This window comes from Amphiura filiformis, chromosome 11, assembly GCF_039555335.1.
Source record: "Amphiura filiformis chromosome 11, Afil_fr2py, whole genome shotgun sequence".
Taxonomy (NCBI): domain Eukaryota; kingdom Metazoa; phylum Echinodermata; class Ophiuroidea; order Amphilepidida; family Amphiuridae; genus Amphiura; species Amphiura filiformis.
Genome location: NC_092638.1, coordinates 58354733 through 58380917, shown reverse-complemented (window position 1 = coordinate 58380917; position 26185 = coordinate 58354733). Strand labels below are relative to the sequence as shown.

The 26185-nt window shown below is 37.0% G+C and overlaps 1 protein-coding gene across 1 annotated transcript; it reads left to right on the top strand.

The window, feature by feature from the left end:
* The first annotated feature begins 10816 nt into the window (after nucleotides 1–10816).
* LOC140163809 (autocrine proliferation repressor protein A-like) lies at nucleotides 10817–25672 on the top strand. The gene is made up of 15 exons (XM_072187125.1): nucleotides 10817–11012; nucleotides 12394–12508; nucleotides 14444–14509; nucleotides 15460–15508; nucleotides 16326–16442; nucleotides 17821–17916; nucleotides 18367–18456; nucleotides 18637–18766; nucleotides 20199–20316; nucleotides 21112–21199; nucleotides 22286–22324; nucleotides 23565–23653; nucleotides 24597–24693; nucleotides 25100–25165; nucleotides 25425–25672. The coding sequence occupies exons 1-15, from the start codon at nucleotides 10817–10819 to the stop codon at nucleotides 25545–25547; spliced, it is 1479 nt and encodes a 492-aa protein (XP_072043226.1). The 3' UTR covers nucleotides 25548–25672.
* The last annotated feature ends 513 nt before the right edge of the window (nucleotides 25673–26185 follow it).

The following is a 26185-nucleotide window of genomic DNA, read 5'->3' as shown; positions in this document are numbered from 1 at the left end:
GGTTACTAAAAATTCCAGCAGCTTGCATCAATACTGATATAGGATTGAAAGAAACTGAACCAACCATTGTCCATGGCTGCTATTTTTGATGTGCAAATATTGTTCTGATTATAAAATTCTGGATACATTTTAGTTTTGCATTTTATGGTTTGATATATTATATTTGATCTAATTCTGATATATATCATGGAACTCTAATGTAATTGTTGCCATACCATGGATTTGTCAAATTATAGTATTTATGCCAAAAGCGTCAACACATAAAAGAACTGCTGTTGCTATGGCAACCATGTTGTTAGAATTCTAGTATAATGCATTACCTTTACTATAAATTCATTAAAACTGTCTTTTACAATTTATTAGACCATTTACAATTTACTATTTTCAAAATAACAATTTATATTCTGTATAACTATATAAGGGAACAACCCAAAAGTTCGATGAAGCCCTATAAACGAAAGTCCTTTCGTTAGGGTGGGAGGGGGTCAAAAAGTCGGATTACGTTTGTAAAGAAGTAGTTAAAACATCGGTCAAAGTTGATCTTTTTTTAAGGATTTAATATTGTAAAATTTTAGTATTTTCTGAAGTACGATATTGACATTTTACAGTGGTTGCTTCAAAATGATTTCAAATAAATATAGAGTGCAGTACTCGCAACCTGCAACTTGTAGGACTAAGTTTTTTTTTAAAGCAGCTGTACTGCACTTTGATTCTTTTTTCATTTGAAAATCCAGCAACTCCTAATATTTTATGAAGAAAAATATTTCAAAATAAAATAGAATTATTGTTTCTTAAACGTGATCAATATCCTAGCAATGTCAAACCCCTCCACAACCCCATCGACCATATTAGCGACGGCCCCGTGCCAATGAATTATATATAGGCCTACGGGTTGGAATTTTCGATATTTGACACTTACGTTAGAGGGGAGGGGGAGGGGGTTAGCCTTCTAACGAAAGGACTTTCGTTTATAGGGCTTCATCGAACTTTTGGGTTGTTCCCTAATGCACATTATGTACAGGTAGAATCCAAATGAAGTCAACTCATGATTGTGGCGCATTTGTACGAAATCTAGAAGGAATCCACTGTAAATAAAAACGTAAAAAAGCAGATTACGGACGACTAAATTTTAAAAAAAATGTTATATTTGCTTGCACCAAACCAGAGTTAAACTTATTTGAATAAAACCAACCATTAATGTAGCTGCACACGGCTTCACTTTCAATGCCCGTAGTGTATATTGATTGGCGTGGCGCTATATTCAAATGCAAAATCCACAACTGTGCTTGTATGGATACCTCCTCGTAAAACTCCCCGGCAAACACAAAAACGTTTTCAAAATGTTTTAAACAGGTTATATTTTGGGTTTTGTTTTAGATAAAAACGTTTTAATAACATTAAATGTCGGGTTAAACAAAGGTCATGAAAACGTTTTAAAACGTTTTATTTGAAAAAACAGTACAACAATGTTTTCAAAATGTTTTCAAAAAGTTCTTGTAAAATATTTTTGCAAACATTTTTTGCCAAATATTTTGTCAACACTTAAATAGCATTATATTAGAATATTTGCCCTAGGTAATCAAAAAAATGTTTTTGAATGTTATGAAAACGTTTAATACCCTTTTATATGCCCTTTGTATAACCCGATATTTAAACGCTTTCTGGCAACCTTTTCTAACCTTTTGTAGATGATGTCAAAAACGTTTTGTGTTTGCTGGGTCATCAACTCGTGTGTCTTCTGGATGGTCCAACCGAAAGCGAAAAATTCGGTCCAGTGTTTACCTGGGCAATACCAGAGGATGATTTAAGGAAGCCCCATCATGCACTGTAAAAGTGTTATCACTAGAGTTTCAACTGCCACTTTACTTCTCAAATCCCATTGAACTCTGTGCAAAAGATGTTGTTTTAGAATTGCCCGTGTGTCATTATTACTTGGTCGATTTCAGATCTAAAGTGATGTATGCATGAAGGATAATTCACACCTTCTGTAGATAACATAAAATGTGAAATCGACCAACTTTTTGAAGGGGTTTTTATTGTAAATATATCTGTCCAAATTCAAATTTAACCATGCACGTGTGTATGCAGTGGGCGGACAGTGGTGTCATGTTCACTCACACAGCTGTGCTAACCGCAAGACTTGCTGGGAAGTGCTTAAATCATCCTCTGGGGCAATACACAATGGATGCCGACAGGTTGAGCTCGATTATGCCAAAGTGTGTTTTGGGACTGGAGCATTGATTGCCAGTTTGTGTGGTGTTTCTATTGTTTTACTAGCATGGATTTCGTTTAATTGCTATCTTCTGATTGTACACGGTTCAACCATCTACAGTAAGAGACGGCTGCGGAGACTCTGCGGTTTGCACGCACTTAGACAGCACTAATCATTCATTTGACAACAAGGACGTCAAGATATTAGATCGCGAAAGCAGATGGTTTGAGAGAGGAGTCAAGGAAGCGATTTATGTTAAACGGGAGGAGCCTTCACTTAATAAGGGAAGGCTAAGGGAGGCGGGCTACGACACAACGTGGCAGGGACCTATTGTTCAGCGATAAAGAAGATCCATTAGAGGTTTGGCTCATCTTCGACCTGTGACGTAACATCCTCTTCACAGGTCAACGAACTTTTGCCGCTTTAACATGACAGTTGGCCTGATGATGCATCCGAGATATGATGTGAAATATTGCCACTCACGAAAACGTAAGTCCAGTAGATCAGATTATAATAATTTCATAGTTATTTATACCTGGATGAATGATAATCTTCATAATCATCTTCAGAAATGTCTTCAACAGACGCTATATTCCACTGATGATTGCATCCAGTTGGTTTTGGGGAAGTGCTGATCTTCTCCCTCCGTTCGTTGGTTGGGGAGGTTATGGCTACAACCCCGAAAAAGGATTCTGTTGATTCGATATCAGCTTGTTGTCAAGTTTCTATTACGAAATTTATTTATTCCTTTTTGTACTCGGATTCCCTTTCAACATAATTTGCATCTGCTACCTTATAAAATATAGCCTACATAACAGTGCGGAATTCGAATCGTCGTGTGGCCCAACATGCTGCCAATGAGAACCGACAAGCCGAGCGGAGGAAGACCGATTTGAAACTAACGAAAGACCTGTTTTTCATTTTTGGGCTGTTTTGTTTTTGTTCAACGCCGTTTGCTCTACTAAAATTAATAGTTACCAAACATTCCCCGCAGAATTACACTTACTCGCTGACGTTTTAATCGTGTCTAATTCAACTTGGAACCCGTTTATCTATGCATGGAGAAATAAAGATTATCGAGATGCCATGAAAAGGGTGCTGTCTTTAAAATATTTTGATATTGTATATTTATATTTTTAAGATGCACCTTCAAATGTAGTTTTAAGTGGTAATATTAAGGTTTTTATTTTGTAAGCGCTCTGAGCCTTTTAGAAATGGCGCAAATGCTCTTTGTATTGTATTGTATTGTATATTGTATTGTATTCTATTGTATTGTATTGTATTTCCTCAATAGAGACGGATTTAAGGAAAAGCCCGGGTGCTATGTCAGAGATAGAACCTCTTTAAAGGGATGTGGATGACTATTTGCACTAATAAATATGATCAGTATTTTGTAACAAAGTCTAAGCAGCTTGCATCAATGCTGAAATATAGGCTTGAAAGAAACGATCCAAAATTACTTTTTGTCCATGGCTGTTGTTTTTGATACGCAAATATTGTCCAAAAGCTTACACAATTCTGGATATACTTTAGGCTTACATTTTATGGTTTGATATATTATATTGTATCTAATTCTGACATATTATGGAACTCTAATATGATGGTTGCCATGTCATAGATAAATTATTTATACCAACCGTAAAAGAACTGTTGTTGTCATGGCAACAAATTTGTTGAAATGCTGGTATAATGCATTACATTTACTTTAAATTCATCAAAGCTGTCATTTATTGAATCATTTACAATTTAATATTTGCAAAATAACAACGTATATATTCCGTATTATATAATGCACATTATGTATATGTTTCACATTGACTTATGGGGATTAGGTGGGAGCCTCCTAGCATTAATTGTTTAAACCTTTTCAGTGATTATTTTTTTCATCCGGAGGATCGTAAAAATCATCAAGTTTCAGATGTTGGCACCTTTGTTAGTGTTATAGATGGGCTAATATAACCTGCTAATATTAAAGGCAAAACAAGACATTCACGAAATTGTAACCTTTCTACTTAAGGCCGGGGGTATGGGCAAACTTAAAGTACAGGTATCTGGAGAGGGGAAGCAACGAGTTACCCCAAATCACAGCGGCAGGTAGGGACTGGGCCGCCGAATGCGAATATGTATCTATTTTGGAAGGTTCATGTTTGTTTTAAATTTTGGGACGTTTTCCAAAATTTGATATTTTTGCTGATATTAAAAAAGCGACATGCCCAAGGCAAATCTTTGGGCATAACAAATTTGTTATTGTTTATACAGTTCTTTTCCACATACCGTACCTACGTTACCATTCGCTTTGGTGATTTATAATATTATATATTTTATGACTGCAATTTGGAGTTTTCGATGTGTTTTAAGCTCCCAAGACTTGATATAAGGTAATCATTTCCGCCATATGAGTATACTTTTTCGGGGGTGGGGTGGGAGAGGAAGTTGTGCGCCCAAAACTTACGTTTTGATTGGTCACAACACCTATGGAAATAAAAATGCGATTATCGGTGTCCATGTCTCATTTCCTATAAGATTAATGTATCAATATTAAGAAATCCACTGCATTTTTTAAGTTAAAACTGAAGAAAAAACATGACTCCTGCCATCCAAAACGCCTTATATTAATAATAACTTTATTTCCTAGCTTAAGGGGGTACTACACCCCTGTGGTAAATTTGTGACTATTTTTGCAATTTTAAAAAAAAATAATAAAACACTGGTAACAAAAGTTATGTACAATATTGGGGCAAGGAATCCAATTACTACACTGAAATTTCAGTGACTCAAGACAAGCGGTTCAGTATATATGATAGGAAACGAGGTACATCCTAGCGGTACCTTATTTCTTATTATAAATAACAAACCGCTTGTTTTGGGTCACTGACATTCCAGTGTAGTAACTGAATTCCTTGCCCCTATAATATACATAACTTTTGTTACCACTGTTTTATTAGTTTTTGAGAAAAATGCAAAAATAGACACAAATTTATCGAGGGTGTAGTACCCCTAAAATATGGAAAGCTGGATTATTTTGAAGCATTTTTCAGCACAGATGATTGCCAATTTACAAGTAGGGCCCATCTCATCTGGCTCCAGAATTTCAAACATGGAAATAAAGCCAAACTAAATGAAGAAGGGGTCGATATCGCCTTTTCAAAATATCCGATACTTTATTACATTTTCTTTCGGTACACGGGAATCGTGATTAAATTGAAAAAATATTTGTCATTGCTGCAAAGCAACATACTTCCCTTGAAAAAAAACCCACTTCTTTAGGAGCAAGAGAGTTACTAACAATCTATTGCCATGGCAACTCCGTAATGTTGAACCAAATACCATACATAAGTCATAAGTCTATTTAAATCATACAATTTATGATTTAATAACAATATGATTTAATAACAATACACTTTCAAATCCTGGTCAATGATGGATTTTTTTCTTCCTTGTGGAAAGCTGACGTGCATACCATTAAGGGGGTACTACACCCCTGTGGTAAATTTGTGATTATTTTTGCATTTTTCTCAAAAAATGATAACACACTGGTATAAAAAAAATTATGTATATTATTGGGGCAAGGAACCCAATTACTACGCTTAAATTTCAGTGACTCAAGACAAGTGGTTCAGTATCTATGAGAGAAAATGAGGTACATCCTAGCTGTACCTTATTACCGCTTGTTTTGGGTCACTGAAATTCCAGTGTAGTAATTGGATTCCTTGCCCCTATAATATACATAACTTCTGTTACCACTGTGTTATTAGTTCTTTGAGAAAAATGCAAAAATATACACACATTTATCGAGGGGTGTAGTACCCCCTTAAACTCTCAGATAATAACACACCTTGTTTGTAGTTTATATCGAGCACAATAGTTTGTTTCCTTCGCCACACATTTTGTTTTTGGGAGCAATATTGCCGCATTTTTTATTAGAAATCCAGAAAAATGACAATTTGAAGCAAAAATTATGACACATTTTGTTCAATGTTTTTTCATATACGTTTTGTTTCCAGCTGTAACACCAGGATCTACCTATTTTGTACAGCTAATTCAGTATTATGATTCCTCTCTTTGCTAAATTCATTAATCGCAGTTTGGTGCGATTCGTCCAAGTTCAAATTTCTATATCTATGTCGGAAAAAATATTTTTGGTGGAAATGAAAGTCACGTAAAATATTGTCAGAAGCATATATTAACTCAATTTGCTGAATATTCGATTCGTCACTTTGCCAAATTCAAAACGAATTACTATTAATCACGAGCACTAAGTAACTTAAGGTTAGCACTTGTCCAGTTTCTGGACATTTTTTGTTGTTGAGAAATTAAAAAAAAAAGATATTTTCAAGTAGAAGTTGATGACAAATTGTTGTTAAAGATTTTTTTCTGATACATTTTATATGAAAAAAGAATACAACATTTTGTTGTCAAGATGTTATTGTAAAATATTTTCTCAGCACTTAAATAACTTTATGTCAGAATGTTTTGCAGTAAGTTTTCTAAAATGTTTTTGAATGTTATTGAAGCGTTTTATAACCTTTATATATCCCGACATTTTTGACAGTCAAACGGTTTGTGTTTGCTGGGATCCTGATTTTTTTTAAATATGTCGCATTTGGGTTTTCAGGCCACCTACAAGAAATAATTTAGTTTTTTCCCTACTAAGGGCTGGAGTATAAACGTTTGGACAGTATTTATTGTGGGACATTAGAGCACATCAGACATATCGAATTGCATTCTGAATACGAAGAATGTCCTTCTGATATCAAATAATTTTGATTTTTGAAATTCGCAATGTAATACACATTTTATGGCAAATGATTAAAAATGATACCTATTTTTGATATTTAACAGTACTCGAAGTAAATTTTATAAATCTGATGATTTATACTTAAAGTGTATGTAGGTGGGATGAAAAGGCGACGATCAATAGAACATTTTGACCTTTCGTATTGAAGATATGAATTTTTCCCCCAAAACACCAAAAAAAATTAGGTCTTTTTGGGAAAAAAATCCATATCTTCAATATGAAAGGTCAAAATTTTCAATTGATCGTCGGCTTTTCCTCCCAGCTACATACACTTTAAGAATATATCATTAGATTTATAAAATTTACTTCGAGGACTGTTATATATCAAAAATGTGAAAAATATCAAATTTTAATAATTTGTCATAAAATTTGTATTATATCGTGAATTTCAAAAATGAAAATTAGTTGATATCAGAAAGGCATTCTTCGTATTCAGAATGCAATTCGATATGTCTAATGTCCTCTCATGCCCCACAAAAAATACTGTCGAAACGCTCAAAACGCTCATTCCAGATCCCTTAAATGAAACCTAATTTTACTCGCAATTTAAGCGAATAGAATGTATAGCTATTGAAGTCATAAAGCAAAACCTCTCTTGGTGGTATCCTAGCAACATTTATTTCACTGAGATGGATGTGGATTTGGATGTGGATTTTTGTTTTGTTCAATTTTGTAGTTTATATCGAGAAAATAGGACTTTACTGCAGCCTGTATCCATTATATTGACTCTAGCGAAATATTGAAGTCAATTTATGTATAATAATATGAACAAGGTCAGAAAAGGGATGATGTGCAGTTATAGAGAGAGGAGAGAGGGAGATAATTGACAAAACATCCATAGCGCGGCGACAATTGACGATATATTTTGCATTAAGGTGGTACTAAATTTTGTGACTAATTTTGCAGTTTTCTCAAAAAAATAACCACACACTGGTAATAAAAGTTATAATAAGCGTGTTTAGCGGGTTCGCCGTCGTACAGGTTTAGAACTGTCAAGCTTTCGTCAGGAGTAGCTCTGACTTCTTCAGGACAAAGTTCCTAAGAATGCAGGCCGCCCCTTGCCTACTGATGGCTTTAAAAAGAGCCGTCCTCTGAAGACTGCCCCTTTTCAACAGAGAACAAGCAGATCTCGCCTATCTGCTAATTTTAAAGGTTTTGGTGGCTCTGAAAAGAGCCGTTCACTGAAGGCTGCCCCTTGTCTACAGAAAACAAGCAACCCTTCACTGAAGACTGTCCATTGTAGACAAGTGAGCTTCTCTTTAGTGCTTCCATCAATCATTTTACCATAGTTACGGCAGGAAAGAAAAAAGAAAAGCCTTTGAATTTGGTACCAGTAGATATCCATTAACACGTATTCATCTTCGCAAGTAAATAGAGCTGCATAGAAATCTCTTTATTTTATAATACTATTCAGTACGTGTCTCCATACGCGGGTGTCGACTGCGCAGACGACAAGTGCCAAATTTTCGTTAACAATGTTTAAAAATTCACGCATTTCAGAATTGTGCCTTTCCTTAACCATATTTGGAATCAGTATGACAAATGCATTAAAATGAGTACAAACAAGCTCAGTATTGGTGATATATTTTGATATTTTGAGAAACAGTGACTGTTGAGAATATTTTGTTAAACGTTTGTTCCATGGTCTTTGGTGACAACTCTCTAGTCCGAAGGTTCCCTAGTCCGAAGGCTCCTTAGTCCGAAGGTTCGCTAGTCCGAACACGTAATTTACCATTCCCTTGTCCGAATTCTGAAAAAGGTTCGCCAGTCCGAACATAGAATAAGGCTCGCTAACCCTAATTCTAACCCTAAACCCTAAACCCTAACCCTAACCCTAAGCTTGAGCCTATCCCTAACCCTACCCATAACCATGACCCTAACCCTAAACCCTAAACCTAACCCTTATTCTATATTCGGACTAGAGAACCTTCGGACTAGCGACCCTTCGGACTAGAGAGAAGTCACGTGGTCTTTAGGCACCGACAACTCGAGAAGGAGAACAATCCCTTACAGCTACATCACTGTGGATGTTTGCCAACTTTCACCCCCTGCATAAGCGGCCATTTTGTACAACTTGGATTTTCGGTGACTTTTGATGTGTTATTAAATATGCTTTTCTGAAATAAATGGTGATTAAATGAGTTCGGTTGCAATTAGTGGTGAGTTAAGCGCTTATTTTTTAAAAATTTGACTAGCCTATATAGCGGCACAAAACCAAATTTGCACAGATATGCGGTTTATGGGCGAGCGGGTGTGACCTTCAATCTGTTCTGTCATAGGTTTGATTAAAAAGGACAAGCAAACAAACACGGTTCAGTGTTTGCAAATATAGAGCCTAATTATAGTATCGGTGCAAAGTCTCTTGAACTTCACTGCAAAGTAACATCAGGAAAATATTTTCACGTGTCGTATCGAATGTGTGCTATTAGATTATATAATATATAAAATGAATGAAGAAGTCATGTAAATCAAATTAACATACCGTATATTATATTGCGCCAAAAAGTATCCTTACACTTGGAAAAATAATCACAATTTCAATATATAGATGAACAGCTAATCCGGTTGAATCCCCATTGAATCCCATGTTACTTCAAGAAGCAAAGTTACAAGCATTTGATTAGACGAAGGTCCAGTTTTAAAAGTGACAAACTGGCCTATACAAAACTCCACGGACTAGACATCTGGTTTGAGAGTGGTAAGTGGCTAAATTGTGCGGGTCTTTAACTTAAAACAAAAGAAACAAAAGAAAACTGAAACAAAAGAGCTGACGAATAAAATGAAAGTTATGAAAAGTTCAAAGAAGTAAAAACTGAAATAAAAACTGCTTTAAATAAAGCTTCATTGAAGAAACTGTGTTGTCTCATAACTCTCATTGTTGCGCTTGTTGGAATCATTTTGCGGCTTGTAAGGCCAGTTTGTCACTTTTAAAACGGGACCTTCGTCTATTCAATTGCTTGTAACTTTACTTCTTGAGGTCACATTGGATTCAATGTGGTGTCATAATGTACAAGATTAGATAGCGCATCTATTAAAAAACAAATTTACTAGCATTCCAAGTACTTGTCAATGCAAAATTATGAAACATGATCTTTAGTCATGGCGTTGTCTCTTTTAATGACGTATGATTTTCCATATATTTATTCGACGCACTCCATACCATCCATGCACATGCACACTGGTGAACACATTCACTATTCTCTATTTTCTGACCCTTCAACCCGATATATCACCGCTTTATGCAGACACATCTATGATCAGGACATTCTGTAACCCCTATGTTTACATTCATAGAACGTCTTAAATTGCATTGGGTAGAAAAGGTTATGCCTACTGCGTGACTTGAGGTCAATTTTTGAGATGCGATCGTCAAATATAGGTAAATGAACGGTGCCACCTTAAATGAGGCTATTTGGGATCAAAGTGTTGAGCGACGAGCGATTGGTTTCTGCCCAATGAGGTAGCGAGCTTTTTTGCTGCGCTGGGAAAAGTGCGCTACCTCATTGGTTAAATACCAATCATTCGCCGCTCAGCGATGGAGTATAAATACAGCTTTAAGCCTAAAACTGCTCACCACCCCCTTAGAGATTGGAAAAAGTACGAAGACCTTTGGATAGTACTATAAAAAGCTGAATCGCGAGATCAAGACCAAAATACAACGAGATAAGACAAAATAAAAGTCCAACGGTTCAACTAAACCGAACACTCTGGCCGTTTCACACATATGGGAAAGAGCTGGAAAGGTCGAGTCTTAGCTGATTTCTTTCAACTTTTAGCTATTTTAGCACACCATAAACATTCTCAAAATGCAGACGGATAAAGTTTTGTGTTGTGCTATCTTGGCTAGTCTCATCGGAGTCTTCAGTGCTACTCCTTTAGATGACTACATCAATAAAGCTGATCCAAGCTATGATTATACTGTGTTGGAAGACTATACCAGACGTGTGGACGGGGTGTACACGGTCTATCTATTGAATATGACATCTCAGACATGGTTGGATTGTAAGCCTACATTTTATTATTATAAGTCGCTGTAGAAGTAGTGATGTAATAGGATAAATTAACATAACGATGGGTCAAAACAATTTTGAATGTATTGCCCTGCACTAGACGTACGCGGTACTTCTGCATCGCATCATATATTATCAAGGAATATGCATAACGACCTGAATCGTAATTCTATATAAATGTTACATTATGCAGAGTCCTTGTATGTTTCACTCGCACCTGTACGATCAGTTTCTTTGAAAAGAGCGGTACTATATTCAATATCTGATTACACACAGGCATGACTGGTGATCAGTGCAGCATTCTTGAGTGTGGGGCAATAAACATTCAAAAATAGTTGAGTCAATCATCGACAAAGACCAGAATAACGTGTCGACAATATAATCAGCTCTTGAGTCAATCATCGACAAAGACCGGATTACCGTGTCGACAATATAATCAGCTCTTGAGTCAATCATCGACAAAGACCGGATTAACGTGTCGACGATATAATCAGCTCTTGAGTCAATCATCGACAAAGACCGGATTACCGTGTCGACAATATAATCAGCTCTTGAGTCAATCATCGACAAAGACCGGATTACCGTGTCGACAATATAATCAGCTCTTGAGTCAATCATCGACAAAGACCGGATTAACGTGTCGACGATATAATCAGCTCTTGAGTCAATCATCGACAAAGACCGGATTACCGTGTCGACAATATAATCAGCTCTTGAGTCAATCATCGACAAAGACCGGATTAACGTGTCGACGATATAATCAGCTCTTGAGTCAATCATCGACAAAGACCGGATTAACGTGTCGACAATATAATCAGCTCTTGAGTCAATCATCGACAAAGACCGGATTAACGTGTCGAACAAGTAGAGTAGGTTAACCAAGTTGTACCTTTTGACTGAATCGGTCGCAATTCGGTCGATTTACAATACGAATGCGCCTTCAGCGTTTGCTGTGGGAGAGATCAAAATACGCAGTGCATAATGGGAAAATGTCGACATCCAAAGCCCGCGTAATACGAATACAACCCAGCAACATAATGTCATTGTGTGTGTAAATTAGAGAATAAAGGTATTGTTTTTAGCCGCTGTCGTGCATCTATCGTCTCATATAACACGGGCGACATCGTTATATTAAGTAAAACAACGAGGCAAAGCCTAGTAGTTTTACGCCAAAACACATGTACAAAGGTCACCGTACATGTTTGAAAATAATTTGGAAAGAATATTTGTAACAAAATCAAACAGTCTCGGTGGAAGAGAGTGGTGAATCGCGTTCAAAAAAACGAGTAGGAGTAGGTCTGTAGATTAATCGAGTTATCATCAACAAAATCACAAGACAATATTTTCTTTCTTTAACGTTCATTTTTTTCCAGCAACTTTGGTAGATCGTTCGGTATGGTGGCATTATTTATCTGTAACAATCCCGGACGAAATTCGCTATCCTGATCTGGGCTTCATGTACATGACTGGGGGAAAGAATACTGATAGGTAAGAGAACACATGGGGTGAAAGTTCATAAGGGCGATGCCCGGGGGAGGCACTCCCTATCTGAAATGGCAGGGATGTGCCTCGGCCATGTTAAAAGTAGGGGACTTTCAGGTCAAATGTACAATTACAAAAATATGGGGTCATTCAGTACACAACCTGAATAAAATGGGGTCATTCGGTATGAAACTTTAAATAAAGGGGGTCATTGGGTTAACAAACTGTAAAATTGGGGTCATTGGGTACAGGATTGCCAAAAAGGTGTCATTGCCCAGCAAACACAAAACGTTTTCGACATCATTCGCAAAAGGTTATAAAAGGTTGTCAGAAAACGTTTAAATGTCGGGTTATATAAAGGGTATATTAAGAGTATAAAACGTTTTATAACCTTACAAAACATTTTTGATAATCTACTGCTCAGCAAACAAAAATGTTTTACAGAAAACGTTTAAATGTCGGGTTATATAAAGGGTATAAAACGTTTTAATAACATTCCAAAAACATTCTTGAAAACTTGATACAAAACATTCTAAACAGAATGTTATTTTGGGGAATTGAAAAAATATTTTGCGAAAACTGTTTGCCCAAAATATTTGCAATAACGTTTTAAAAACGTTTTCATGACCTTTATATAACCCGACATTTAAATGTTTTTAAAAGGTTTTGAAAAAACATTTTAAGAACATTTCTGTGTTTGCTGGGTTCAAATATTTTAACATAATGTTATTTAAGTATTGACAAAATATTTGGCAACAATGTTAGCAAAAATAGTTTAAAATAACATTTTTTGAAAACATTTAAAAAATATTGTTGTAGTGTGTTTTCATTCAAAACGTTTTATAACGTTATCATGACCTTTATATAACCCGACATTTTAATGTTATTAAAACGTTTTTACCTAAACCAAAAGCCAAAATATAACTTATTTAAAACGTTTTTAAAACGTTTTTGTGTTTGCTGGTGACTACACATCATAAGTGCGCCAAGACTGCGAAAAAAGAAACTTGGCCACCTTGGGAACTTGAATCAATTAACAATTGGAAACAACTGGATGATTGAATTTGATAAATCCACATTATTTCTCGAGGAGAACACAAATACCACCCAACTTTGGGAATAAAAAGTGAGTCATTGGGTAGCTGAAAACAGAAAAAGGGGGGTCATTGAGTACCTGATTTTTTTTCAAAGGGGGTCATTCGGTATTAGGTAGGATAATAACACAAAAAAGGGGGTCATTGGGTACAAGCCGGTTTGAAATAGGGGGTCTTTCCCGAGGCACATGATGCATATCCGTTATGGAAGTGCCCCCCCCCCCCCGGGGGCGGTGTCGCCGGGGACCCCGGGTTATTGGTTTGGTATAATGGGCTATATCATTTGATATCCATGCACTCCTTATACCTGAATGACTAACTCCATTTGAAATAGTTAAAGGGGAATAGCGTGGCACACTGGTTAAGGTCTTTGTCTTTGGTGCCTGTATGGGAGATTAAGGGTGGGTACGGTTTATGGATTTCAACGGAAATTACCCAGTGTAATTTTGCAGTAGAGATTACGTATCTAACCTAATCAAAAATATTCCAGTTTGCCCCAAAATTAATGCGAGTTCGTTCCCGGGGTTCGATGATGTGTAAATAATACAAACCCTAATCAGAAAGACCTACACCTGTAGTCTGAGACTAGTAGTCTCAGCTTCTGAGACTAGTATACCTAAAGAGATAGGAAGCACAGCTCAATTATATTGTTATCAAATCGATTGTATCGAACAAGGTCGGTCTGCTTCGCCTAATAAATAAGGCAAACTATGGTTTATTATGGCTTATTGTAATTTGTTAATGCATATATTCAAATAGGTCCACTAATATTGATCGTAAATGTTGTTATTTTCTTTTATAATGTGAAATATGTTTTCTTCTATTTCGTTTGACATTGATGTTGAAGTCCTCCGGATCCACTGCAAGATGCAGAAATTTTGTTATCCTCTATAGCTGCTGCAGGAGTCGGATGGTACGTACTATATATCTGATCAGGTTGTAATCGGCGGGAAACGTAAGGAGTTTACCACTACGCCGAAAAATAGACCCACAATAAGAATATAGGTGACTTGTTTTGTCTATATTTGCGTGTTAAATCAAGTATGCAAAGTATAAGACTTAAATTAATAATTCTTGATACTTCTGACAAGTTGTCAAAAGACACTTCTCGAAAGAGAATATATTGATATTAATCCGGATTGTTATAAGGCCCTCGCCCGCCGATTACGAGCTGATCAAACTAGAAATAGCTGCTTCGTTTACATTTTAACAGTTTAGCCCTCTTCATCCAGATGTGAAATATGCAGACGACAAGATCAAAATATTTTGAGAAAATATCTCAACTGTTGAACTTTTTTCTATGTTGAAGCCTATGCATGCGCGTTTTTTGAGGTGGGTTTTGTGGGCGCGAGCCCCCGGGGTAAAAGCAGTGGGCAGCAAAAATGAAAGGGGCGGCGGAAGATGAAGGGGCGGCAAGAAGAATTATTAAAGAAAAAAGGTTGGGGCAGAATGGGCGGCAAAAAGGATGATTAATTAAAAGGGCGGAATATTATGGAAACCAATGTAACTATACCCTTTTGGTCGCCAACAGGGCCACAGCTCGAAGCGGTGTTAATTTAAAAATTTTGTGAAATTGTTTTTTGCTCCAGCGCCAGCGATTCTCGAGAGCCATTCTGGCTGGAAAAAACATTTTCGGGCTGTTGCTGCAAGGGGCGACAAAATTTACATTTTCTTTGGCCCCCCGGGGTAGGAGCGGCCACGATACGCGCATGCAATGTGACCAGCACGCAGATCATTAATACAGCCGTAAGGATAATGGTTTTGACAAGTCAAAACAATTCCTAGAAATCTTAGGATTAGTCATGACACCGTTAATTTTCATTCGCTATCACTAATCATGATTCTTTTTTTTTTGATACATAGTGTGGGAAGCACGTTGAGGCAGATTCCGAACCAACCCATCGTTTTTACGGTATGAATTATTTTTCAACTGGGGTTACGAAAAAAGAAACCTTGTTCTACGAAAAAAGAAAACCCTGTTCTACGAAAAAGAAAACCCCTGTTCTACGAAAAAAGAAAACCATGTTCTACGAAACAACAAATGAATGGCGACCCAATTTATGATATCAGTAACAAAATGTTCTGTTGACATTTATTTCCCCAAAGTGTAAAAGTGTAAAATATTTACAGATTTTTTAGTGATTTTTGAAAAAACCAACAAACAAACCAACCAAGCGACCCTACTTGAAAGGTCCGTCCGCCCGTAGAACAAGTTTTTTTTTCGTTGGCTTAGCACAAAATGTTAAAACTAGAGATCTTATGCTTCAAAAAGCACGAATATAACATCAGTCGGTGTTTCGCGCCAACCCCAGAATGCCCATTAATGTCATGTGATCATTAAAGGTTCGTGATTATGTTAAAAGACATTTGACTAAATGACACTAGATGACCCCCTGACATGCCTGATGGTCTTTGATATGAATATGTTTAAACAGTTAAACAATGTATTGCATTTCAGCTAATTGTTCCTGTGACAATCGTTGGCAGCAAGGGTTTCAATCCGTATTAAACGTTGAAGTTTACCAAATGTATAGTTATGTTCTCCAGTCAAATTTAGAACGAGTCGAGCTTATAAGTTGAAACTCGCACCAGATCCAAAGATACGCTCTTTTATTAAAGACACCCAAAGCGACCATTGTACATAAACATACAAACAGGATTTAAAGCTATAAAGCGTATTTCCACATTTGAAACAATTACGCTTGAATCGTTATAATTTTTGAATTTAGGAAGACCCTAAGAATAAATCAAGGAGCGAGGATGCAGCTATCGCATATACCTGGAATCATTTCATCGTGGATGATCCTAACAGTCCAGAGTACCTACTGCAACTACCGATGACCAAGGTAAGTGTTATAAAAGTGTCTGTTGAGTTACTCTATCATTTTTAGACATCTTTTTGCTGTATTTGTGTGTCCTAGAAATGGATTGATATCGTAGTTTCTTACGTTTGTTATCTATTTACGATTTGTGTACTAACGTTTCTAATCCCCGGGGGTGGGGCTCCCACTTTGGAGGTGACGCGTATGTAGGGCTGTTAAGACCCTCTTTTTCAGCATCGCTGTCACCCAAAGACCCCATATTGTTTTACGAACACATGCTCTGTCACCCCTTATTTTTCCATTTGATCTGTCACCCAAACACCCTTATTTCTCAATTTGAACAGCAAATTGAATATATCACTAATTTTGTTAGTTATTTTGAAAAAACAAAGACATTTAAAGCCATTTAGAACTAGAAATTCGATGTTCGAGGATTCTGTGGCGCTGTTGCGGCTCTCACCTAAAGGTTCCATTTGCACAAAAGGTCATGTTCTCACCCAATGACCCCATACATTTTGCTCTCACCGAATGCCAAAATTCATGCTCTCACCCATATGTTTTACATTTTGCTCTCACCGAATGCCCCTTACTGCGAAAGTGCCAGCCCTACACCTATATTCATTTCATATTGAAGTGCCCCCCCCCCCGGGTTCTAATCCCCATTACGTATAATATTGTCTTCCTGTTCGTAGGTTTATTATCCATTTACGTCTGTCGCACACTTAATACGTCTCTTATCCTTTACGTATAATTGTGTTCCTGTTCGTACGTTTATTATCCCTATACCTCTGCTGTACTTGCGTCTCTTAGTCTTATCCCATTACGTATGTGTCCCTGTTCGTAAGTTTATATCCATTTACGTTTGCTGTACTTCCGTCTCTCACCCCATTACGTATAATCGTGTTCCTGTTCGTACGTTTATTATCCCTTAACATCTGCTGTACTTACGTCTTTTATCCTTTACGTATAATTGTGTTCCTGTTCGTACGTTTATTATCCCTATACCTCTGCTGTACTTGCGTCTCTTAGTCTTATCCCATTACGTATGTGTCCCTGTTCGTAAGTTTATATCCATTTACGTTTGCTGTACTTCCGTCTCTCACCCCATTACGTATAATCGTGTTCCTGTTCGTACGTTTATTATCCCTTAACATCTGCTGTACTTACGTCTTTTATCCTTTACGTATAATTGTGTTCCTGTTCGTACGTTTATTATCCCTACCTATTTTGTGGTTATTATGTTGTTGTTGTTGTTGTTGTTGTTGTTGTTGTTTTGTTGTTGTTGTTGTTGTTGTTGTTGTTGTTGTTGTTGTTGTTGTTGTTATTATTATTATCATTATTATTATAAATTAATAATATTTAACAAAATACAATTACAGTTATCATTTTTTACTTGTTACAGGCTGCAATTAGAGGGTTTGATACAATGAAAGATTGGTCGCATAAAATAAACCCAGCAGTGAATTTGACCAAATTTGTACCTGCCGGAGGATCAAAGGTAATTATATCAGGCCCATGGTATTTTGCCCTAACTGCCTATACCAATTTGGAAGACGTCCATTCGTAAGAATCACAAAATGGCAGCTCGATCGGCAAACGTCATGAATTGCGTTATCTGTTGACCTTATGAAAACAAAAGTGTTTTTAGGGGGAAGTGCTAGGTTTCTTTCGATATAAACAAATTCTGATTGGATGAAGGGAACAGTTGAGGTTTTGACAAAAAAAACAATCACAGAGGCCTATTTTCCACTAGATCTCACACGTACAGCTCTTATGATGCTATGCACTCAACCGTGTAGTATAAAGACAGACTGCGTAGAGGCTAGACTCACTGTGCTTAGAAATATCTGTGTGCTCGGGTGTATGGAGGTGGAAACTGTGCGTAGATGCATTTATAAGAGAATCGTTGTTGTAATCAAACCTTTTCATATGACTTTCCTTTTTACAGCGTGGTCAGGTGACATGGCTTACTGGCGTTGTTGATAAGAGGGTTATGGCTATGGCACCTATAGTCTTTGATCTACTCAATATGGTCGAGGTAATTTGTATTGATATTTTAATGCATGAAACCAAAAGCGTGAAATAAAGATGACTGAAAAAATATTGCACTCGTCTTCGACTCGTGCAGTATTGTCTATATCGTGCAATGTATTCTTGTATCTCCCTCAAGTCCATTCAATATTTTTTGAGTTTACTATGTTTAGATTATTACTTTCAGAATTTACACCATCACTATCGTTCTCTCGGAGGATGGACACTGGCATTCAATGATTATTACGAAGAAGATATAACAGATAATTTGGATGATGACAATACTCAACTTTTGGCCGCTATTATCGATCCATTTGGTATGTTTTACTGCTATTAGTCCGAACATGGTTAGGCTTTATGGTATTTTAGGTTAGAATTAGCGTTAGGATTAAGGTTAGGGTTTGGTTTAGGGTTAGCATTAGGGTTACGGTTAGTGCTAGGGATACGATTACGGCCGGGGGTTACGGTCAGTTCGGATTATTTAGGTTTATGGCTAAAGTAAGGTAAGTTAGGATTAGGGCATAGATTATAGGTAGGATTATAGGTATAGGATTAGGGCACAGATTATAGGTAGGATTATAGGTAAGTTAGGATTAGGGCACAGATTATAGGTAGGATTATAGGTAAGTTAGGATTAGGGTACAGATTATAGGTAGGATTATAGGGAAGTTAGGATTAGGGCACAGATTATAGGTAGGATTATAGGTAAGTTAGGATTATGGCTCAGATTATAGGTATGTTAAGCTTACGGTTAGGGTTTATAAAGCTGTTATTGGGTTTCGGAATAGCTACTCTGAAAATACACCTGTAACACATTTTATTTACTAAAATGTCATTGATTTAATTTGACAGCTTTCAATAATATGAGCGATTTTGCATATCATGGTATTCATTATAAGAACACAAAACCAGGAAGGTTACTAGTACTTTATGGCAAGTGCAATAAGTAGTGAAACTTGTAACGAGTAGTGTGCGTTGGTATTGGCCTGTGCAACCGTGGACGTTGGCCATGATACATTTGACAAGAATGGAGACACACCCAACCTATATTGGTTGGAGCCGCCACGTGGCATTATAAGCACGTAAAAAGCTATTGAAGACCATGATACGTCAACGTTTACACGGAGAATTGACCTTTTCGGTAAATCCCATAAGCTTTGCGAGTACACTTGAGATGTCGTCATTTGACGTCACGCCGATCTGCGCCGATGCGCACATCGTTTATCGAACATCGTTACTGCGCATTGCAAGTCGGCGTGACGTCAAATGACGAGTTCTCAGGTGTATTCGCAAAGGCTTATGTGATTTACCGAAAAGGTAAATTTGAATACATGGATGATAGGCGTGCTCGCGTACGTCAGGTGTGTAGGTATATGGACAGGTTTATTTTTATTTTTTGTCAATCACGGAGATACCTTGAAAACGGGGACAAAGGCCGGTTGGCAGAACTATGCCAGGGATATCACGTTATGCCTTAATACCCTTAATATGCAGTTCTAACCAGGGCAGAGAGACCTCATTTGGTCAATAATGTTTGTTTCTAAGAGTGTGTAAGTGCGCAATTAAAAACACAAACGCAACGCACATTATTCATGTACCAGGTTTACACACTTATTCGGACGGTGGTGTGTTGGAGTGTCTGTTGGGGGTGTGTTGGTGGTACCAATGATATGACGATTTGAGCATGTATTGTTAGCTAATTAATTCTTAAATTATTATTGCCGTACAATTTCTTTTTCCATCACTTAGAATACCGAGACAGACTTACAATGCCTAAGTTCGTTGTTAGTGGCAGCAATGACCAATTCTTCATACCCGATGATTCTCATTACTACTTCGATCAAATGCAAGGACCTACGTATATGAGGTGCGTTTATATCCCAGGATAGGGGAGGGGAGGGTAAAGAGGGAGGGGGAGAGGGAAGGGAAGGGAAGGGTGAGTGGACGGGAAGGGGAAGGGAAAGTTCTTGACTGTGGATTGGATAGGAATGGGCTATTCCCATTGAAATCCATACACCCCCTATGGAAGACATGACTTTAATCTTCCATACAGGCAGTGTGGATTTGGGGCTAGCTGAATGAGTGACTCCATTTGAAATTCACAGTCCTTCCGGGGAGATTAATGTCATGTCTTCCATAGGGTGTATGTATTTCAAGTGGAATAGCCCAATGTGCAGCTGGGATTCTAAAGGCTAACCCCAACAATAAATCAAATTTGACAAAGACGAGATCCAAAAGAATTTTAGGGTTAATATCAATCTTTAGTGACAGAAATGTAACACATGGCATGGACTAAAAGCCCAAGCCTTCACTTGAGACTACATTGAAGTTAAAAGTTTGTACCACATGGCATGGAAACAAAAATTATACTAAACTAAAAATGCGGGACTTTGTGGCCATCATGTATAACGGCTTATAAAGCTTGTGTCAGTGGCCCCTGAAGATGTTTAAAGCAAAACCTCCAATGTAACCACAAGTACGTAGGTTCTTCCTGCCCAACCACGTATTCCTCCTGAGAAAGCTTAGCATCCTCAAAATAACAAAATGAGAGAGGAAAAGAGCATTCTGCGTCCAACCATAATTATTATGCCTATATTATAATATAGAAACAAGACTTAAACACATGAATACTGAGTGATTAAATTTTGCACGTTTATTTCAGAATTGTACCGAATGTCGAACATTCTATGACGTTACACTACAGGACACTATTGAAAAGTATTACTGCTTTCATGGTAGCAGTAAAAGAGGTACACAATGGTAGTTCACTCGTCAGTCCGAGTGTACGACACGCTGTTAGTCCGACCTAGCCGCTAGTCCGACATGCCGCTAATCTGGCATGCCGCGAGTCCGACACGCTGCTAGTCTCACATGCCACAATTCTGACATGCTGTGCTTGTCCGACATGCCGCTAGTCTGACATGCCGCGAGTCCGATCGACATGCCGCTAGTCTGAAATGCCGCTAGTCTGAAATGCCGCTAATCTGACATGCCGCTAGTCTGAAATGCCGCTAGTCTGACATGCCGCTAGTCTGACATGCCGCTAGTCGGATATGCCGCTAGTCGGACATGCCACTAGAATATGAAATGTATTCTCTAGATTCCTTAGATTGAAAATCAATATATGAGATTGTTGCACGGGAAAATCCAAAATTGAATTGTAACTTTTAAATCAAAGTAGATTGAATCTATTGGATTGAATATGATAATATAGATATATCCTTGATGTCAAATTTAGGAATAATAGAGAACTTCAGTTCAACACGGCGCTAGACTGGACTTAGTCTAGCGCAGTCGTAGCTCAAACACTCGACGAGTTGAATTGTAGAATCGTGTTATGGTTCGTACAAATCGTTTGGTAGACGGCCGAATCTGGAATCATATTTTTGTTAAATTCATGCTACGCATGAATTATTATTTTGAATTAGAGAACAAGGGGTCAGCGCGTTAGCTCCAGAGGGCAGCATATCAATTTTTAACGGTGATGCGCTGCCGAGTCAGACAACCGCATACACATTATGCTCGTTTATCTGGGTAGCTAACCATGCTAACCCTGTAGTGTATGCTGTCCTCTTTTGATTACTTATAGCACTGAGCACCGTTAAAATGAATATGCTGCTGTCTAGAGCTAAAGGCGCTGGTCCTCTGTTCTCCAATTCAAAATAATTCATAATGCGTAACACAAATTTAACAACCCGGATACGGCCGTCTGCCAACTCTTAGATACCGACATTTTAGAGCTACTAATTTCGTACGTAGATAAATATCTGATACTAAGTAGCGATACATTCGTTTATGCAAATTACACGCATTTTGGTTCTTAACTTTGATTACAGAATTGGGAATTACCAACACTAAGCTGGAAGCGATATGAGGTTAGTATGTAAAACAAAATTTGAAACATGAATTTATTTTTGCCTCGATTTACTTGTAACAAAAACAGCTATGTCTCAAAGTTATGTCTACCCAGCAAACACAAAAACGGCTTTTGGTTTAGGTAAAAACGTTTTAATAACATTAAAATGTCGGGTTATATAAAGGTCATGATAACGTTTTAAAACGTTTTGTATGAAAACACATAATTTTTACAACAATATTTTGAAATGTTTTCAAAATATGTTATTATAAACTATTTTTGCAAACATTTTTGCCAAATATTGTGTCAATACTTAAATAACATTATGTTGAAATATTTGAACCCAGCAAACATAGAAATGTTCTTAAAATGTTTTTTTCAAAACCTTTTAATAACATTTAAATGTCGGGTTATATAAAAGTCATGAAAACGTTTTTAAAACGTTATTGAAAATATTTTGGGCAAACATTTTTCGCAAAATATTTTTTCAACCCCAAAATAACATTCTGTTTAGAACGTTTTGTATCAAGTTTTCAAGAATGTCTTTGGAATGTTATTAAAACGTTTTTATACCATTTATATAACCCGACATTTAAACGTTTTCTGTAAAACATGTTTGTTTGCTGAGCAGTAGATTATCAAAACATGTTTTTTAAGGTATGAAAACGTTTTATACTCTTAATATACCCTTTATATAACCCGACAATTAAACGTTTTCTGACAACCTTTTATAACCTTTTGCGAATGATGTCGAAAACGTTTTGTGTTTGCTGGGTATGTCACCTGCAACGGCAAATTCATAAAATAAATAATAATTTGCCATAAAATCATGAATTTCTGAGACATATTTTGAAGAAAATTTACTTGATTCGATACTCGTATTGTTTCGGTGTAAAACAATTGATATTTGTACCTCAAATGTATAAATCAATAACAATTTTATACTGTGTACTTTTGAACACTCGAAAATGACATCTAAATTATTTTTTTTTTACTATTATTACTACGAATTTGAAATAAGGCTCGTTATTTTAAAGGATTGTTACTGGGTCATTACGCCAAATTTTGGAATAACGGTGCTTCAAAATAATGATCCTTACCGTAAATTCGACGAAATAAGCGTTCAGAATATCGATCCTTCGGAATAACGAACCACGGTAACCACGACATCACGGTTATGAATATGATGTTCTGAATTTGGCATCCACTTGTATTTAAAGGTCACATTCAACGACGACACATCTTATTTTTTCTTTCAGAATGCTTCACACGCCATCATCGATTTCAAAACCAATCAAGTCCCGACAGAAATCAAAGCATGGAAGGCACGGTCCTTAATACGTGGAAGGTATTTTAAAATCTTATGTCATACTCCATCGCTGAGCATGCTGAATGACGAGCGATTGGTTTCTAGCCAATTATGACACAGCACTTTTTGTAACATTAGGAAAAGTTTCCTACCTTATTTGGTCAAATAGCAGTCGGAGCAAAAGATAATATGGAGAGGAGGGAAGAAGAAATGCAAGAGAGAAGAAGAGAAGGTGGAAGAAGCGTGAGCAAGGAAAACACAATAAGAGGAAATAAGGGATGAGAAGAGGAAATAAACTTGTAAAAAGGAGGAAGGGAGAAAAGGATGAGACAAAAGGAAACTTTGAGGAATTTAGAAGATCTCGCGAGTAAGCCTGTGTACATGTGCATATCGTCAATGCGCATAAACATTGCGATGCATTTTCAACAGTCAAAATGTGTCATTTTTATTAAAAAAATTGTAAAATTGCGGTAAAGAATGACAATAACTTGGCACCATCTCAATTGGTCATTGCGTGAAATCCTTGGGGTGTGGATTCGGCATCGGTAATGTACCTCGGCCCAAAACAAGCCCCTCCGATTTCCCACCATGCCCACAGTGCCCTCAAAACAGATAGTGTGCAGTTATTATTGTCTATGTATCGAACCTAAGATCGAACCAATTTAGATATGGTGCCTTAGTATGTTTAGATAACATGATCGTCCTGGTTTTTTCTTCTATCGAGTCACATATTACTAAAAAAACCGTTCTTTCAATAGCGTAGCCAGGGGGGGGCAAGTTGCTCCACCACATAAATTTTAGGGATGAAAATGGGGACGCCAAAAAGTATAGTGTCATTAAAATGATTAAAAATGGGACGAAAATTGACAAACGGGGACGACAATTTGTCTTTGCTCCTTGCAACTACAGTGCTGGCTACGGTACTGCGTCCTCTTGTTATAATACCGATAATAAAGGGCGACATGTGTTTGGTTTATTGTAGGCGTGATTGGAGGCTTATGGTAGCTAGAGAGCCTGGCAACCCAGATGATATTTCTATCAACCCATCTCTTTACCGGTCATTTGATGTCACTCAAGTGGTATGTGTCACTCATCACTTTTATAACAAATAAGAGAAAATGAGTATAGCATGTGAGATTGCAATACGAATTATACCATCAAATAATGCTCAAATCAAGTGTTGCTATTGCTGTTATTTTTTGTTTGTTTCTGAGAACACACATGCGTTGCACCGGAATGAAGCCGGCCACGCGTGGATAAAAGACACGTGTTCACGCCATATCGTATATCTTCATTAACAGTAGTTGATGCTGTATGACGTCGTACATTGGACTTAGTTGGCTTCATTCGAAATGTACACTATTTAATACCTTTATTATCCATGAACATTCTTAATAATGTATTTTGTGATTGAATTTGCCCATTTCAGCTGCACTGAATATGAAGTAGAATGTTGATGCACATTTTCCCCTATATTATTTTTAGAGTGCAAGTGAATATAAAGTTGCATTTCATAGACCCTACAGTGGATGGCAAGCATTTTTAATTGAGGTACGTAACCATTGCAACAAAAATAATTACCCAATTGTTTTTAAAGCAAAGCTTTGAAAAGTGTTTCCGGTAAAACGTTACAAAATATCCAGCAAATTGGCTCAAACGGGTTTTTTTAATGTGTAAAATAATGCAAACAGAATTGATTTGATTATGAAGCAGGAATCATTAATAAATATATTCTTTTAAGTAATGAATATTCTATTATAGATAGTATTACCATTGTTCTTTTATTGTTTTATGAAATTATGTATTGCAGGCTTCATACCCAGCTCCTAACAACACTACTGTCATTTTCACCACGGAGATGCATATAACGCCGAATGGGGCATGGTGTGTTCCTGATTGCCAAGGAGAGGAATGTAAAGGGATCATCGTTTAATGATTTGTGTGCCATAGGCTTGAAAGCTATCAAGTCTTGATATATTGGTTTTTTTTTCAAAATCAAGAGCTGTCTCAAAAACCTCTGAACCAGTACTAGGCTTGTTTGTACTCATTTTAACGTATTTTCCATGCCGATTCCAAATATGGTCATATAAATGTACAATTCTGAAATGTTTGAATTTTTAAAGAAAATAAGGACCTAGTCGTCAGCACCGAAGTGGAGGGGTTAATCATTACTATTGATGAAACTTTTATCACTTGGTGGCGTGTTTTGTCCATCGTGTTGTTTATAATGCAGTGTCAAATTGTCAATAAGGTACGCCCATCTGTGGCACGGTACACCCATCTGTGGCATGGTACACCCATCTGTGGCATGTCATAGCACTTGCACTATTAAAATAACAGCCGTTTGACCTGTAATGAGTACCGCTGCACATCGTCCACGCCTGGTAAAGAATTATTTTGTGTGGGCATCAAAGCAGGTGTCTTATAAACTGCCCGCCAGCGCTATAAAGCTAGTAGCTTCTATTGCAAAATTAGCTTTATACTTGCATTCCGCGCTCGGTGAGGAAGTAAGAAACACAACTGCAACAATTTTATTTTAAAAACGTCACTGTATTCAACATTGAAATACAT

Bases quoted from the DNA above. Each gene is read 5' to 3' on its own strand.
- LOC140163809 (XM_072187125.1), top strand. From the start codon at position 10,817: ATGCAGACGGATAAAGTTTTGTGTTGTGCTATCTTGGCTAGTCTCATC. The intron at 17,917-18,366 runs GTAATTATATCA...TCCTTTTTACAG, and splicing joins TACCTGCCGGAGGATCAAAG to CGTGGTCAGGTGACATGGCT. The intron at 23,654-24,596 runs GTATTTTAAAAT...GGTTTATTGTAG, and splicing joins CGGTCCTTAATACGTGGAAG to GCGTGATTGGAGGCTTATGG.